Genomic DNA, 16,103 nt, shown 5'->3' with positions numbered 1-16,103 from the left:
GGTCTGGAAATGAACCCACAATACCGCTGAGGTATGCCTGTATGAAATATTACTCAGCTATGAAAAGGAATGAAGGGTCAAAATTGCTAAAATATAGATGAACCTTGAAGAAATTATACTAAGTGAAAGAAGGGAGTCAAAAAAGGCCACATCTTGTATGATTCCAAATATATTAAAGACCTAGAATAGGCAAATTCATTGAGACAGAAAGCAGATGGTGGTTTCCAGGGACTGGGAGGAGAAAGGAATGGGGTTTCTTTTGGGGATGATGAAAATGTTTTGAAATTAGGTAGTGATGATGGTTACACAACTTTGTGAATATAACTAAACACCATTGACTTGTACTCCTTAAAAGATGAATTATATGATATGTGAATTATTTAATAAAAAGAAAAATTAAATAAAAAGTTTAATTTACAAAAAAGATTCAGAACAACTACTACTTGAAGTTGAACAGACAGCTCACCTGCTCATAGATCTCAATGGCTTTCTGGTACTGCTCAAGCTGGGCGGCATATGCTGCCACCTTCAGCAGACACTTGTTAGCTGAACTGAAACCAAGAACCAGAGCAGAGTAAATAACAGTCTGATAGAAAAATAAAAAGACATCCCAATACACCTCCATTTGGTCCCATACACTGAAAGAATACAGTGAAGGTTTGTCTTTTACCATATGTAACAAAATCCATTTAATTACATTAAGAAAAATACTTGCCTGTTGGATTCTTCTCCTTTGTAATAATCAGCCGATTGTTCATAATGTGCGATAGCCTGAAAACACACACGTTTTATTCAAACTACTTGTTTGAAGAGTTGCATTTAAAAACTACATTTGTATAGGTATTTTTTCCTATAAAAAACCCAATTCCACCAGCAAATCTTTCACAACTTGGCCTACTTTATTTAGGGAACACAAGAAAGCATGCACCTCTGGAAGCCTAATGGCAGACTGCTCTCTGTCCATCAAAATCTCTTCTTCCCCTCCCTCATGGCAAATTCCCAGCTGCACCACTTCCCCCACTGCAGCCCCCACTGCCCTTAGTGGTAGCCATGTGACCCATTCTTTCCAGTGGAATGTAAACAGATATGCTATAGGCTACTTCCAGGCTTGGTCCATCCATCTGACTGTGCATCCTTCTCAAGGCCTTTTCCCCTTCCCATGAGGCAGAGCAGCAATGACCAAGTCTAGAGTGACACTTCACAAGCTGAAGATGGCAGAACTTCCGTCAATCTGGCTCCTAAAAACTACAAAGGGCAGAATGTACCCCAACCCCCATGTCCCCACGACTGTCAAACCCAGAACAGTTACAATGGATTGTTATTTTAGAGACATATGAAGCTCTACTACACTTTAGATCCATGGCTTGCTACAGCGGCACAGACTATCCTCACCATTACCATATGTGTTATCTAGAGTAAGGGTGATGCCTTCAATCTAAAATGTTGGTGCTGAATTAACAGTCAAGAGGAAAGGAAACAGAAATTGCAGGCTGGAAAGCTAGAAGCCCTTGTCATTCTGTGGCATGAGACTTGGTGAAATCAACCATGCAACAATCTGGAAGGCAAAACACAAGCCTCCTGGAACTAGAAAACCCTATGGGAAGAAGCTCTGTGTATACAGCCAGATGCCAGTTTGTATTACTGTTTTCAGCAAGATTTTGTAAGAAAGAAGAACTCTGGAAAGAATTAGCCTGTTTGTAGGCAGTTATGAAAGGAAGAAGAAAGTCCAGAAACAGATAGCCTCATCAGATGGAAAGGCCAATGGCTTCTATACCCCAAATGGCAAGAGGTAAGTCTGAACAACGTTTTAAACTAGGAGTCTGGCAAACTTTTCTGTAACAGGCCAGATAATAAATATTTTAGGCTTTGTGAGCCATATGATCTGTTGCAACTACTTAGCTCTCCTAAAGTAGCACAAAAGTGGCCAGAGATGATATATAAATGAATGAGTGTGGCTGTGTTCCAATAAACTTTATCTATGGACAATGAAATTACAATTTTATATAATTTTTGTGTGTTATAAAATGTTTTTTTCCCATCAATAATTAAAAATGTGAAAACCATTCTTAGCTTGGAAGTGTACATAAATAGGTGGTGGGTTTGCAGACCCCTGCCTTAAGTTTCAAGGTTTTCCCAGTAAGCCCAAAAGGGGGAGGCAGTATCATGCAAAAATCAGATTACAAGTGCTGCCTTCCCACTTGAGACTGTCAGTTCAATGACTTCACGGCAGCCCTAATGAGTTAAAAGAGGCCCAGAGACAAGAAAACAACAAGTGAAATAAAACAGGATAGGGAACTCTGTTGGAAAGCCACTTTGGGGTGGTTCCTGGTCAGCAAGCTGACTGGAAACAAAGAGACTTGGCTTGTAAAGCCTCAGACCCTCTCTCCTACAGGCGGTAGTGATAATGACCAAGAGAGCAGAGCCACCTCTGAAGCCACAGGCTGAAGGGCGCAGAGTCAACATTAGCCCAGTCTGGGCTGCAGAGCACCACGGACAGTTTGTGAAAAGCAGACACTTCTGTGTTTGAATGATTATGTTTTGCATCTATTTGTTTCAGTCATTTAGCCTACCCTGACTAACATGCTCCCCTGCCAATTTCATCAGCATTATTTGTTTTGTTTAAAGATTTTTTTTCCCTCTTTCTCCCCAAAGCCCCCCGGTACATAGTTGTATATTCTTCATTGCGGGTCCTTCTAGTTGTGGCACGTGGGATGCTGCCTCAGCGTGGCTTGATGAGCAGTGCCAGGTCCACACCCAGGATTCGAACTAACAAAACACTGGGCTGCCTGCAGCTGAGCACACAAACTTAACCACTCGGCCACGGGGCCACCCCCGATCAGCATTATTTGTAATAGGAGAAAAACTAGAAACAATTTAAAGGATTAAATATAATGGGCAATATGCCATGATTAAAACTAACAGAGAGAAAGCTCAATATGGAAAGTTCTTCATGAAATATTAAATTACACAGCCATAAAAGAACAGGTACACTACAGTCCTCTTTTTACAAATATACTATAGAGGCACCCAGAAAATGCCTGGTAGAATATATTCCTTTGGAGTACAAGTCAGAGCTGTCACAAACATACACACGTATGAGATTATCTGAGGAAGGCACATCTTCTCCCACTAAAATGTAAGCTCTGTGAGGGTAGGTTTCCTCGGAGTTTTGCTCACCATTCTGTCCCAGAGTCCAGCACAATGTCTGTCATACAGTAGGTGCTCAACAAACAGATGCTAGGTGAATGAATGAAACTGTACTTCAAGTAAGGGTCCCCTACTAACTACTGCCAATATCTGGGTTAATCCGAATGCCCAGCAGAGAGAAGTTTTTCGGTGAATTTACGATTAATCAAAAATAATCTTTGAACTGTCCTCACTCTCCCAAGTATATAGCACTCTTTCCCATCACCATAAATGGGGTGAGGTATGAGAAACGTCCAAATCTTTCTGTAGATTATCAGATTATAAGAACCTCTTCCCAGAGAGGGAGTGTAGCTACTTATCTTCCTAGTTCTTACAGCACCAGAATTCAAGGAATAGGGTTCAGTTAAACCATATGTAACTGCTGTTTTGGAGGTTAAAAAAAAAGGTCTAATGTCAACAGTTTGGTTTAACCTGACACTAGATAATGGTATTGGTTCATCAAAATGTTATAACTGTAAACTACAGCTAGATTTATCACATAAAAGAAAAACTTAGTTTGGTTTTTAATAACGCTAATTAAACCAACAATCAAATTGCATGGTTTTCCCAAGTTTTGACAGAGACTGGAATTGAAAGGAAAGCTTATCTACTGGCTTAACAGAAGTTTCAGAGAAGAGAGAACGGCCACAGGTTATCTTTGTATGTTTACACGCAGTTTGAAATTTTAACATGTAGTAAAACTTACCAGGCACAAGTAGACCCTTACACACTAGAAATCAGCCCACTGTATCTTACAATTTCAAGGATAATAATAAATAACCAAAATAGAACACGGTCACCAATAACGGTAGCACAATAATGATAAATCCAGACATGAAACCAGCTTGATTATCCTATTATTTAAGTAGCATGCCCAAAGAATCACAATATTCCTTTTTGGGGAATCTGGTACGTATCATGATGCTGCAGAATACATGGATCCTGAAATGAGACAAGGTTCTCTAGGACTGCAGTCATCATTGGTGTCTTAAAGCAAATGCAATTTCCAGGGTTCAAGCTCAAAAGTCCACTTTGTAGGTGAAACAGCCTTAAACAGCCTTCAGATGGGATCAATTCTTTTAGAACATATACCCCGAGACAGGACCTAACATGAACTTGCCACAGACACCTATCCTACATTGTAACAAACAGTATGGAAATCATATTCTCTAGGGGCTGAAACACAAGTGAGTCAAAGTTCCTCTTGATATTTTAACAGACCCTGTAAAAATGACCAATTTATTATTTGGTTCAGTGTTTTACTTCAGGAAGTCAAACAAGTAATGTGAGTATAAGAAACTTCACACTTCATGATTCACTAGCTAAAAACCTGTGAATGAGTCAGAGAACATACAGTGGCCAGTATGAAAAGGGAAGAAATTCATTTGTAATAAATCAGATAAAAGGTATCTTGGTGTGTCTGATTTTTCAAATTTAAACTTCATACACCATCAACCACACTACAGTGAGTCCAACCAGGGAAGCGAAGGCAATGATGTTTCTAAATACAAGAGCCCAAACATCAGGGAACATGAGAAGTTAACCTTGTGTGTGTGTTGAGTAATATTCTTAAATTGCTTTTAAAAGAACACATCATATCAATAAAGAAGATGCCACCTACTGGCCAGCTCACAGAATGGCAGGAACACCATGAGTAACGGGCCTCAGAAACTGCCATGACAAATCATCAATTTTTAGAAAAAAGAAAGAACACAAGACTGAGTATTCATTTTACCTACCCTGCATTTTAAGGAGATCCATGTGGTGAAGTGGCTGCCTGACACTGTGCCCCGGCAACAGAGATGGCATAGTGCTATGGGCTCCTGCCTCCAGAGTCATCTTCTGACCACCAGGGACAAGGAGCTGATGAAGCAGCCTCAGGTGGCAAGATGCCCTGTGCATGAGTGCTTGTCTGCCCAAGATGATTAAACCTCAATAAAGATGTAGTGCCCATCTAAGACACCCTGATCAAATAAATATCCCAGCCACACCAGACCCATTTCCTTCCTGTTCCCTCATCAACTCCACACCAGGGAACAAAGAAGGCTTCTGGTCTGGGCTCATCATCTCCCTGCATGGTCTGCAGATACCCTCTCCAAAGAGAAGATGCACATGCACATGCCAATGCAACTGTTAGCCTTGATCTTGTCAAGATCAGAGGGTAGCCTTGGAAAAGCATAGCATATTATGATAAAAACAGCCAAATAATGAATTCTATGTAACAAGTCAGCAAATTTTGTGCTGTATATCCAAAAGCTGGTGGTCAGCATGAAGTCAGAGGGTGAAGGTTAACCACGCCAGTCCAACTTTAGAACTAAGAGATGCCTCCGTGAACCAAGAAAGACTCCATTTGCTCTGGCAGGTACACTGTTACGGCAGAGATGGGGACGTTGTTTGTTGATTTATTAGAACCTACTATGTCCCAGAGCTCTACGCTCTTGGGATACATCAGTAAACCAGAGGCAAAGCTCCCTGTTGACATGGGCACCCACTCTAGTGGAGAGATGACGAATCACAGGAATGATGAGCAAGCATATTGTAGCACATGATACAAGGTGACCCGTGCAATGCAAAAAAAAGAAAAAGCTGACGTAGGTGGAGGTACCTGAGTATGTATTTGTGAGGGGCTGAGGTTCCAACTTTAAGTGGTCATTACAGATCTCATGGAAAAGGTGACAAATGAGCAAAAATCTGAAGGACAAGGGGAAGTCAGCTACATGGACATCTAGGGAGCTCTTCAGGCAGAGGGAACAGTCGGGGGAAGGTCCTGAGGCAGGAGCTCATCTGGCATGTGTGAGGATCAGCAAAGAGGTCAGGGTGGCCGCAGTGAGGTACAGTGTGGGGAGGAAGGAGAAGAGGAAGAGGAGAGGCCTGAGAGGCGAGGGGGCATCTGCAAGGTTCTGGCTGTGCCTGACTAAAAGGAGGCCAATACCAGGTGGTGAGCAGGGGAGAAACAATCTGATTTACTGTCTACAAGGATCACTCTGGCTGCTCTGTAACACAGTAGAGGGCACAAGTAAAAGCAGAGAGGCCAGTTTAGAAACTACTTCCATGATCCAGTGAAAGCTAGGGGACAACAAGGCAGTGAGAAGTGCTAAGACTCAGGAACTTTGAGGACAGCACCCACAAAAACTGCTCACAGACTGGATGTGGAGAAAGAAGGCAAGGAGGCCTGTGGTTTGGAGGGGAACATTGGAGTGGGAGGTAGGGCAAGATCAGAATTCAGTCTCAGACATGCTGGGTTTAAGATGACTGTTGGACACAAGTAGAGAGATTGGCAGACAGGGGCATACAGGAATGTGAAATTCAAAAGAGGTCTGCACTGCAGACAGATAGAAGAGGCACCAGCCAAGGAGCCGGGAGAGAGCACTCAGCGAGGTGGCCGCAGAGCCAGGTGGAGGCGGTGTTCCAGAAGCCACTGAGGGAAGAAGTGAAACAAAGAGGAAGAGCGACAACTGTCTGATGCGGCAGCAGGCACAGGAGTGCCATGACCATTCAGACAGGAAGGAAGTGCAATCTCTAAGAGCATGCTCAGCGTTCATTAGTCTGACAGTAACTGGTGATGAACTCCTCCACCACCGTTTCTGTCTGATTCACACCTGCTGTCTTTCACAGTACTCAGGAGGACAGTTTTACATAAATACTTGTCTCCAGACTGAGCTGAGACAGCCTCTGGAGTCTGACAAATGTGTTTTCTTCTCACTGAGGAACACTCCAGCCCTGCCGGTGAGCCCATGACTGAGAAGTCAATGTGAGACAGGAGAAAACTCAGCGCTGCGGCCAGCTTTGCATCAGCTCCGGTGGTTCCAACCTGAGCGATCCCAGGCAGCGCAACCCTTTTGAGCCCTGAGTTCCACACCCAATAAAAGGGCCTCAGGGTTGGAAAGCTGAAATGTGGTAAAATTCATGGCATGCCACCAAGGACAAAGCCTGGAAGACAGTAGGTGCTCAATAAATGTTTCCTCCTTCTTCTCTTCTTTTGCTACTATAAACCACAGCTCAGAAAACCAGACTGGAGTGAAACACACGTGTGGCCAAGTCAGCATTCACCCAACTTCTTCCTTAAGAAAAGGGCCTGAATATAGAGGGGTGCAATGCCTGCAGGACTTCTGCTTCCTTCACAGGGCTGCAGAGACCTAGCAATAGAGATGAAGATTCCTCTGGTGAGACCAATGTTCCGACACGAATCAGACAAAGCAGAAACAGCGAATGGGCTTGGTAAATCTTAACCAGCTCTCATGTCTCAGACAGTCACTCCAGGCAAACAGCCTGTCTACTCTTCAGCCCATGAGGCCCCTCGAGTCTCCCTGTGAAGTCATCTATGATCACTCTGCACCACTCACCTCCACTGGAAAAGGGAGGGTTCCTCAAGTCAACTTATCTACCTGCTTCACACCAGTTTATGAGGAATCACATTCGTTGCTTTACCTTCTCGATGTCTACAAGTTCAGTCTCATAGATCTCAGCAATGGTGATGTGGTGCTTGGCTGCAATTGTAAACCTTCCCTGGGGAAGAAAAAAAAAAGACAGTCATATTCCTCTTTTATCTATCTAAATGGCAATCAGTTTAGAAACCAAAGAGTACAACTCTAAGCCATCTCAAAGACTCCACCCCACAGCCGCTCAAGCAAGGCAATGTCTTACCATGTCTGTGTAAATGTCGATGGCTGCATTTAAGCAGTTGATAGCCTCTGAAGCGAAGGCATTTAAGAAAAACAATGAAAAATCCATTCAGTCAAAGAGGGTTCAGGTGGGCCTGTCTTCCTGGCTGTTACTAGAATGTTAAGGAGGCCCCATACGGGGTGGAGGGTGGGCAGGTTAGTTAGTGAGAAGCAAACACAAATCACGCACAAGTCCAGACCCCTCAGCATGCTTTGTCTGGAGCAGCTGCAGTGCAATTTAGGGAACTGGAGCTGGAGTGGTATGGCTCAATTACTCTTAACCTGACAATGAGGACTCCATCCAGGGGAAAGACTGCATTATAAAGAAGAAAAAACCATGGGAGTGTCATCAACACCGATCAGCTATATCTGCTAAAACATAAATGTAAATGCATTCTTCATTGATATCATGTGTGTATATATATATATATATAAAATAATTTTGGAAGATAGTACTTCACAAGAAAGATCACTTCAATAGGCTTCATGCAGCCAAAATCAAAAGTACTTTGAAATCCCTGTTCAGACAACTCTTAAGCAAAGTCAACATTTTTTTACACTGTTAAAAGAGGCTAACTTTTGGTGTAGGAAGGAAGAAAAAAATCTAATAAATGATAGTGCTAATAAATTATACGAATTTTCCAGAACAGCGAGCCAACAAATTTCCCATCACAAAATGGTGGTGTTTATAATGCTGGCATACGGGTGACAGCTCCAAGTTTACTGCTTTTGTTTTAAAAGAGGCAGCAAAGTGAAAAGGCCTGACTGAAGAACTAGAAAGGTAAGAAGATTAACAAAAAGTAAAAGCAATTTCCTCCTAAACTATATAAGAAATGTGGACTCATCATTATACCTTCAAAAATACAGAGAAACAGAACAATAAGTTATCCACAATCCCACTCAAAACCACTGTCAGTATTTTGATGCACTTTTCCTTCCAGCATTTCCTGGATGCAATTCTGTGTGCACAAACTTTCTTAGGAATTTGAGGTCTCAATTCTCATGTGGTTCTTTAGCTACTATGTGAACATCTGCAGGTCACTGAAGATTCTCTGAAACCAGGGATTTTAACATTTGCGTCATATTATAATACAGTAACAGATTATAACTTTACCATTCTACTCTTACTGCTCATTTAGGATGTCTTCTGTTTTTCACTTTCGGAAATAAACTGTGATTAGCCCTTGAAATATCTATTTATGTATGATACATTCATAAAAGTTGAAATTTCTGTGTTAAAATGGACTGCTAAAAGGAAAAAGGGAGACTCCATAGCTACCGCTGTCATGTGTGGAAGGGAAAAAGAAACTAATGCTTTTAATGACTAAGTATACACTCCTCTAACTGAAAAAGAAATAGCAAAACTTCTAACACTTTAAATACCCAAGTTCATTCTTCCTCAAAACCAATACTTTGAAAAACACGTCTTAAAAATCAGATGAATACCGTGTGAATAAGTTGTTTTAAACTATTGGATATTACAACCTCTCATTAACTGGATCTTAAAACACACTAGGTACTTAGGAATAAGGGAACATTAGTTTCCCTTAATGAGCAATATACATATTCATACAATTAAGACAGAAATCGTAGATAAAAGTAAAGCTAATCTCCAAAATATTCTCCAAAATGCAACATAAATGGAGTTTAAACCAGTGCTGACAACTAAACAGCCAAGATAAATTTAATGTATTTTCTCCTCATAAAAGTTCCAAATGATTAAAGAAAAATCCCTAAAGTCACCAAAATCTCTGTCATTCCAAAGTACAAAGATTTCTTTCCACCAAGACTCAAAGGTCCAGCAGTGCCACCTGTGGGAAAGGTCACCCACACTGACCCTACTGTCCTAGTTACTCAGAGGCAGAGGTGAACCTTACCTTGAGGGTCTGCCTTTTTGTAAGCGTTTCCAGCGTCCACAAAGCTGGTAGCAGAATCATGTTTGCTCTGAAGCTGCATGTGGAGCTTGGCTGCCAGACAAAATGCATTTCCTGCAGCTGAAGAAGACAAATTACTACAATGAAACACAGAGGAACAAGTATTCCCACAGAACGACCCACGTTCTAGGTGCTGGGCCTACCCACAGGAAAGTCCCAGTTCACTGAAAAGAAGCATTCTAGTCAGAAGCACAGAAAACGTGACCAACTGCATCTTAGATGTATCTAAAAATAACCAGAATCAAGTCCAGCAATGATAAGCGCTTCTCTAGGTCCCAGAAGAAGTCCCCAGTGGCACCTGGGCAACAGGCCTCCATTCAATCCCCAGGGCCAGGCCAAGCCCAAGCTCTTCACTTCTGTCCCCAGCACACACCAAACATTGACTGAGGGCTTCAAGCTACGAATGTTTAAAGAAACATAAAACACTGACTGAGATGAAGGATATTTACCTGCCCATCTTTCTATCATACAGTGTCCACTGAACTTTGCTGACAATGTTGAAGTAATTGCTAACGAAGGCTTCACAGACAAGGTAGACTTCTCAAAGAGTGAAAATTAGGCTCATAATTTGAAAATTTGAAGATTTTTCTTAAGTTTATAAGAAAATCTGACTGAAATTTATACAAGGTTTAATCTGTCTTTATTCCACTTTGTGTGAAAATTTGCACATTTCCCTACAGAATCATAGAAGGGGTTGGTTATGGGGTGCTGCCCAGGTCTCTGTCTGGACATGGCACAACGTGAAAGGCTTATGCACTAAAATTTTTCAGAAAAGGCCTGGATCAGGGACCATGGATTCTGGAGCAGCAGAAAAGAATGAGGGAAGGCATCCCTAGCAGAGGAGTCACACGAACAAGGAACAAATGCTGGAAGGCAAGAAAGGACTGGAACTGGAGGCCAGTGACAAGCCTCTGCTGCCTGCTGGAGGAGGCATGAATGTGCTGGGGCAAAGGAAATCAAGGCTGAAGACATGTCAGGCCAGCTCAGGGAGGCTTTAAATGTCAACATGAGAAACATGGACGAGGATGAATCCACTTCATCATGAGCTTCTCAGTTCAGAGAGTGCCACGGCAGTCCTCAGAAAAATGAGCCCCACAGACTGGGGAGCACAAAGGCCTCTGGAGACAAAGTTCAGTAAGGTCTGAAATAGGGAAGTCACTATCAACAGGAATGGAGGGAAAATAATTTGGTCCACTAGGAAGAGCATGATTAAGAATATCACAAGAGGGGAGTGACATCAGCATCATGGCAGAGCGAGCTCTTCCCTCAGACACAATGACAAGGACATTCATAAACCAACACAGGGCAGTCATAGAACACAAAGACACCTGCACACGTCTGCAGGTGGAGGTGCTGGACCCCTAGGAGGAAGTGGAAGGATGTGAGGAGAGGTCCTCTCCCTCCCTGGCAGCTATCTAGGGTGCGGGACTGCATGGCGCTGAGAAAAGAGGGGGAAGAGGCAGTTCTCCACAGGAACACCTTGCTCTCCAAGTTCCCTCACAGCCTGTGGGTAAGCTCCACAAGAGAAGTCTGAGCTATTGCAGGGGTCTCTTCATCAAGCCAGTACCCTAGGAGGGCAGATAGCGAGGGCAGAGCCAGAAGGGCTCTGCCATCACACATGGAAAGGAAAGCCTCCTCCCTCCACCAAGCACTCCAGCTTGGCTGGTCGGCCAGAGCAACCGCACATAAGTTAGAAAAGCAGCAGCTGTGAGCGGGTAGTCGCAGATGGGCCCTGTCAGCATAGATTCCAAAGTAAACGCACAGACACCAGGGATCGCAGCAGGCTCAGAATACAGAGCTCCTGAGTGGCAGGTGGAATCTGCGACCAGATACCATCACTATGCAAAGGCACAAATCCACCCCATCAAATAGTATGAAGAAATGTATGAATACTCTAGACCAGAAGGAAAAGGAGAAGAACCCAGAAATAATCCTGAAGGCACAGAAATTTACAACCTAAATGACAGAGAATTCAGGGCCGGCCCAGTGGCACAGCTATTAGGTATGCACATACCGCTTCGGCAGCCTGGGTTTCGACGGTTTGGATCCTGGGTGCGGACGTGGCACCACTTGGCAAGCCATGCTGTGGTAGGCATCCCACATATAAAAGAGAGGAAGATGGGCACAGATGTTAGCTCAGGACCAGCCTTCCTCAGCAAAAAAGAGGAGGATTGGCAGCAGTTGGCTCAGGGCTAATCTTCCTCAAGAAAAAAAAGAAATAAAATTAAAAAAATGAGAGAGAATTCAAAATGCTTACCATAAAAAAAACCTCGATGAGTTATAAGAAAATTCAGATGGACAGTTCAAGGAAATCAGGAACAAAATTCACGAACAGAGAGAAGTCTCCACAAAAGAGATTGAAACTATAAAGAAAAACCAATCAGAAACGTTGAAGATGAAAAACAATAAATGAGATAAAAATCTGGAGTCCTTGAATAACAGAGCTGATATTATGGAGGACAGAATTAGCAGGTTGGAGGACAGAAATATAGAAATGCTTCAGATGGAACAGGAGAGGCAACTAAGACTAAAATGAAATGAAGAAAGTCTCTGAGAAATATCGGACTCAATTAGGAAATGCAACATAAGGATTATAGGTATTCCAGAGGGGAAAGAGAGGGAGAATGGAGTAGAAAGCTTGTTCAAAGAAATAATAGCTGAGAACTTCCCAAACCTGGGGAAGCAGCTGGAAATACAAATAAAGGAAGCTAACAGAACTCCTAATTATATCAAGGTACAAAGATCTTCTCCAAGTCATATACTAGTAAAACTGGCACAAGTCAATGAAAAGAAAAAATATTAAGAGCAGCAAGGCAGAAGAAAATAACTTACTTAGGAACCCCTATCAGGCTTTCAGCAAATTTCTCAGCAGAAACCTTACAGACCAGGAGAGAGTGGAATGATATATTCAAAAATATGAAACACAAAAACTTTCAGCCAAGAATACTCTATCCAGTGAAAATATCCTTCAGCTACAATAGAGAAATAAAAACTTTCCCAGATAAACAAAAGCTGAGGGAATTCATCACCACAAGATCCACCCTACAAGAAATGCTGAAGAAGGTCGTCATACTGGAAAAAAAATAAAAGTGTTTACAAAGCCTCAAGCAAGGAGACAGACAAAATCAGAAAACTGTGGCTCTCTATCAGAACAGGTTAGCAAGCACTTAAATATAACATTAAAGATAAAGAGAAGGAAAACATCAAGAATAAATACAATCACTTCATTTTAACCATACACTCACAACACAAAATGGAATAAGTTGTGACAACAATAACTTAGGGAAGAGGAAAGGGATGGAATCTGCTTAGACTAAGGAAATAAGAGGTTATCAGAAAACGGACTACCTCATCTATGAGATCTTTTATACACATCTCAGGGTAACCACTAAACAAAAAATCAGAACAGAGACACAAATGATAAAGAGAAAACTGAGAAAACCATCATAGAGATCTACCAAACTGAACTGGTAGTCCAAAATACACGGGATGAGAAACAAGGGAAATACAGAACAAGCAGAAAAATAACTCATAAAATGGCAGCATTAAGCCCTCATATATCAATAATCACTCTAAATGTAAATGGATTGAATTCTACAATCAAAAGACATAGAGTGGTTGGCTGGATTAAAAAATCAGACCCAACAATATGCTGCCTCCAGGAAACACATCTCAGCTCTAAGGACAAAGAGAGGCTTCGAGTGAAAGGATAGAAGACGATACTCCAAGTTAATGGCAAGTAAAAGAAAGCAGGCGTTGACATACTTATATTAGACAAAGGAGACTTCAAGATAAAAACGCAATGAAAGACAAAGAGGGGCAGTACATAATGATAACAGGAACACTTCACCAAGAATACATAACATTTATAGATACTTATGCACACAACACACGAGCACCAAAGTATATAAAGCAACTATTAACAGAGCTGAAAGGAGATATTAACAGTAATGAAACAATAGTAGGGAACCTTAACACCCACTGACATCAATGGATAGCTTATCCAGACAGAACATCAACAAGGAAATAGTGGAATTAAATGAAAAACTAGACCAGATGGACTTAATAGATATATATACAACGCTCCATCCCAAAACAGGAGAATACACATTACTCTCAAGTGCACATGGAAGATTCTCAAGGATAGACCAAATGTTGGGAAACAAGGCAAGCCTCAATAAATTTAAGACTGAAATCACATCAAGCATCTTTCCCAACCATAATGCTATGAAATTACAAGAAAATCAACTACAAGAAAAAAGCTAGGAAAGTCACAAATACATGGAGACTAAACAACGTGCTACTGAACAACCAATGGATCATTTAATAAATTTAAGGAGAAATCAAAAAATATCTGGAGACAAATGAAAATGAAAATACACCATACCAACTCATACAGGATGCAGCAAAAGCAGTCCTAAGAGGGAAATTCATAGCAACACAGGCCACCTTCACAAACACGAAAAATCTCAAGCAATCTTAAACTACGTATAACAGAATTAGAAAAAGAACAAAGCAAGCCCAAAATCAGCAGAAGGGGAGAAATAATAAAAATTAGAGCAGAAATAAATGAAACCAAAACCAAAAAAAAAAAAAACAGTAGAAAGGATCAATGAAACTAAGAGCTGGTTCTTTGAGAAGAGCCCATCTGAGCTGCTAGTCAGCTGGTACATTCCTAAACTGCCACTTGGAAGTTAGCTGCTGCCCAAGTACCCCAGGTGCCTGCCCACTACACTGGCAGCGGCCTTGGCCTCTCTTCTTGGACTCCCAGCCTCATGGTTCACCAGTGTAAGGGTTAAAGCCTGGCTGACTGCAGGAGTTCTGCAGTCCCAGCTCCAGCTGGGAGCTAGTGTCCTCTCTGATTGATCAGTGCCTGTGCCATGCTGGTGGTTAAATATTTTCAAAACTGCCTAGGTACTCTTTTTATCTTGCACAGAACAAGAGTTGAACCTGGGCAGAATGGCTCAGGAATTTGTCCTGCCTCTTTTCCCTCAGCTAAGCCCAGAAACCTGAATGGGAATTACGTGGTTACCTCTGGAGAGGGGTTAGGACAAGGGATGGCAGCTGAAGCTTTAGTGGGATTGAATGTTTTATTTCTTAAAAAGAAATTTAAAGTAAATGTTTAATACCAGCAGTGGGTACTTAGGCATCTGCCACTACTTTCTGTACTTTTCTGAATGTTTATGACAAACCGTTTTTTAAGTACAACAGATTCTGTGATATTCTTTTTTTTATGCTAGTTTCATAAACTTTATTTATTGAGGTCATAATAGTTTATAACATTGTGAAATTTCAGTTGTACATTATTATTTGTCAGTCACCATATAAATGCGCCCCTTTACCCCTTGTGTCCACCCCCTGACCCCCCTCTCGTAACCATTAATCTGATGGGTTCTGCCTAAGAAGAGTCTAGTAATAATTTGGATTTCCCAAGTCAAGTGCTTAGAACAGCCTGGCTCCAGTTACACACGTCCTCCCTCTTCCACCAGTAATTTCATTTTACACAGTTTCTCTATGTTGACTGTCCCAGAACCAATCATGGTCCATCCATTCCTGGATGAGTGTAATACCATAGTATCCAGGCTCGCCCAGGCTATCTCCTTTCCCCAGGCAATACTAAGAGCTTTAATTTTAAAATTTCGTGCTCCCACCTTCCAAAATTAACTGCTGGCTGACTTTTTCACTCTGAGCACTCATTTCAATCACTGCTAACAAATGCCAGCTCGACCTCTCCAAACTTGGAAGTGTCTTTAAAGGGGCATATTTTATTTAATTTTTTTTGAGGAAGACTAGTCCTGAGCTAACATCTGCCACCAATCCTCTTTTTTCTGAGGAAGATCTGCCCTAAGGTAACATATGTGCCCATCTTCCTCTATTTTGTATGTGGGACGCCTGCCACAGCATGACTTGATAAGCAGTGCACAGGTCCACATCCGGGATCCAAACCTGTGAACCCTGGGCCACCAAAGCAGAGCACGTGAAGGTAACTGCTACACCACTGGGCCAGCCCCTAAAGGGGCATATTTTAAACCAAAGTCACACAACTTCTCAGGGTCAATTTTCTCAATGGTAAAACTGGTTTAATAGCCTGCGAGGATGAGTTCTCAAAAACTGACTATCATATGAGTTAGCTTCATCTTTATAAAAGAACTTTTAAAACTATCAAGAAATGCAGTGGTGTTATGATCACCATCACTGCAACATGGAAATAATTCTAAAAACCTAGTATTTATGCATTCACTACACAAATATCCTGAGCATCTACTATCTTGCAGGCATCATCTACTATGTTGCTGACACTAGTCCAGGGGCTGCAAATATA

The 16,103-nt window shown here is 41.8% G+C and overlaps 1 protein-coding gene across 10 annotated transcripts in view; it reads right to left on the bottom strand.

Annotated features, from left to right (window-relative positions):
- Positions 1–16,103, bottom strand: part of NAPB (NSF attachment protein beta) — a 49,631-nt gene that overhangs the window by 21,032 nt on the left and 12,496 nt on the right. For 7 of the 10 annotated variants that reach the window (XR_006891032.1, XR_006891031.1, XR_006891035.1 and 4 more), the window contains exons 3-8: positions 11,796–11,864; positions 9,725–9,841; positions 7,831–7,877; positions 7,615–7,692; positions 716–771; positions 467–551 (exon numbers count right to left, since the gene is read on the bottom strand). Coding sequence is in view for 4 of the 10 variants with exons in the window: in XM_046678321.1 (XP_046534277.1) it covers positions 467–551; positions 716–771; positions 7,615–7,692; positions 7,831–7,877; positions 9,725–9,841; positions 11,796–11,864 (452 nt within the window). In the remaining 6 variants the exon portion in view is untranslated. Of the gene's footprint in view, positions 1–466; positions 552–715; positions 772–7,614; positions 7,693–7,830; positions 7,878–8,122; positions 8,161–9,724; positions 9,842–11,795; positions 11,865–16,103 lie in introns of all 10 variants that reach the window. The other 3 variants (XM_046678322.1, XM_046678325.1, XM_046678324.1) reach the window with 3 other exon arrangements.

The sequence above is a fragment of the Equus quagga genome, chromosome 12, assembly GCF_021613505.1.
Source record: "Equus quagga isolate Etosha38 chromosome 12, UCLA_HA_Equagga_1.0, whole genome shotgun sequence".
Classification (NCBI taxonomy): Eukaryota; Metazoa; Chordata; class Mammalia; order Perissodactyla; family Equidae; genus Equus; species Equus quagga.
The sequence above is the reverse complement of the archived record's forward strand: the minus strand, read 5'-3'. Positions and strand labels throughout refer to the sequence as shown.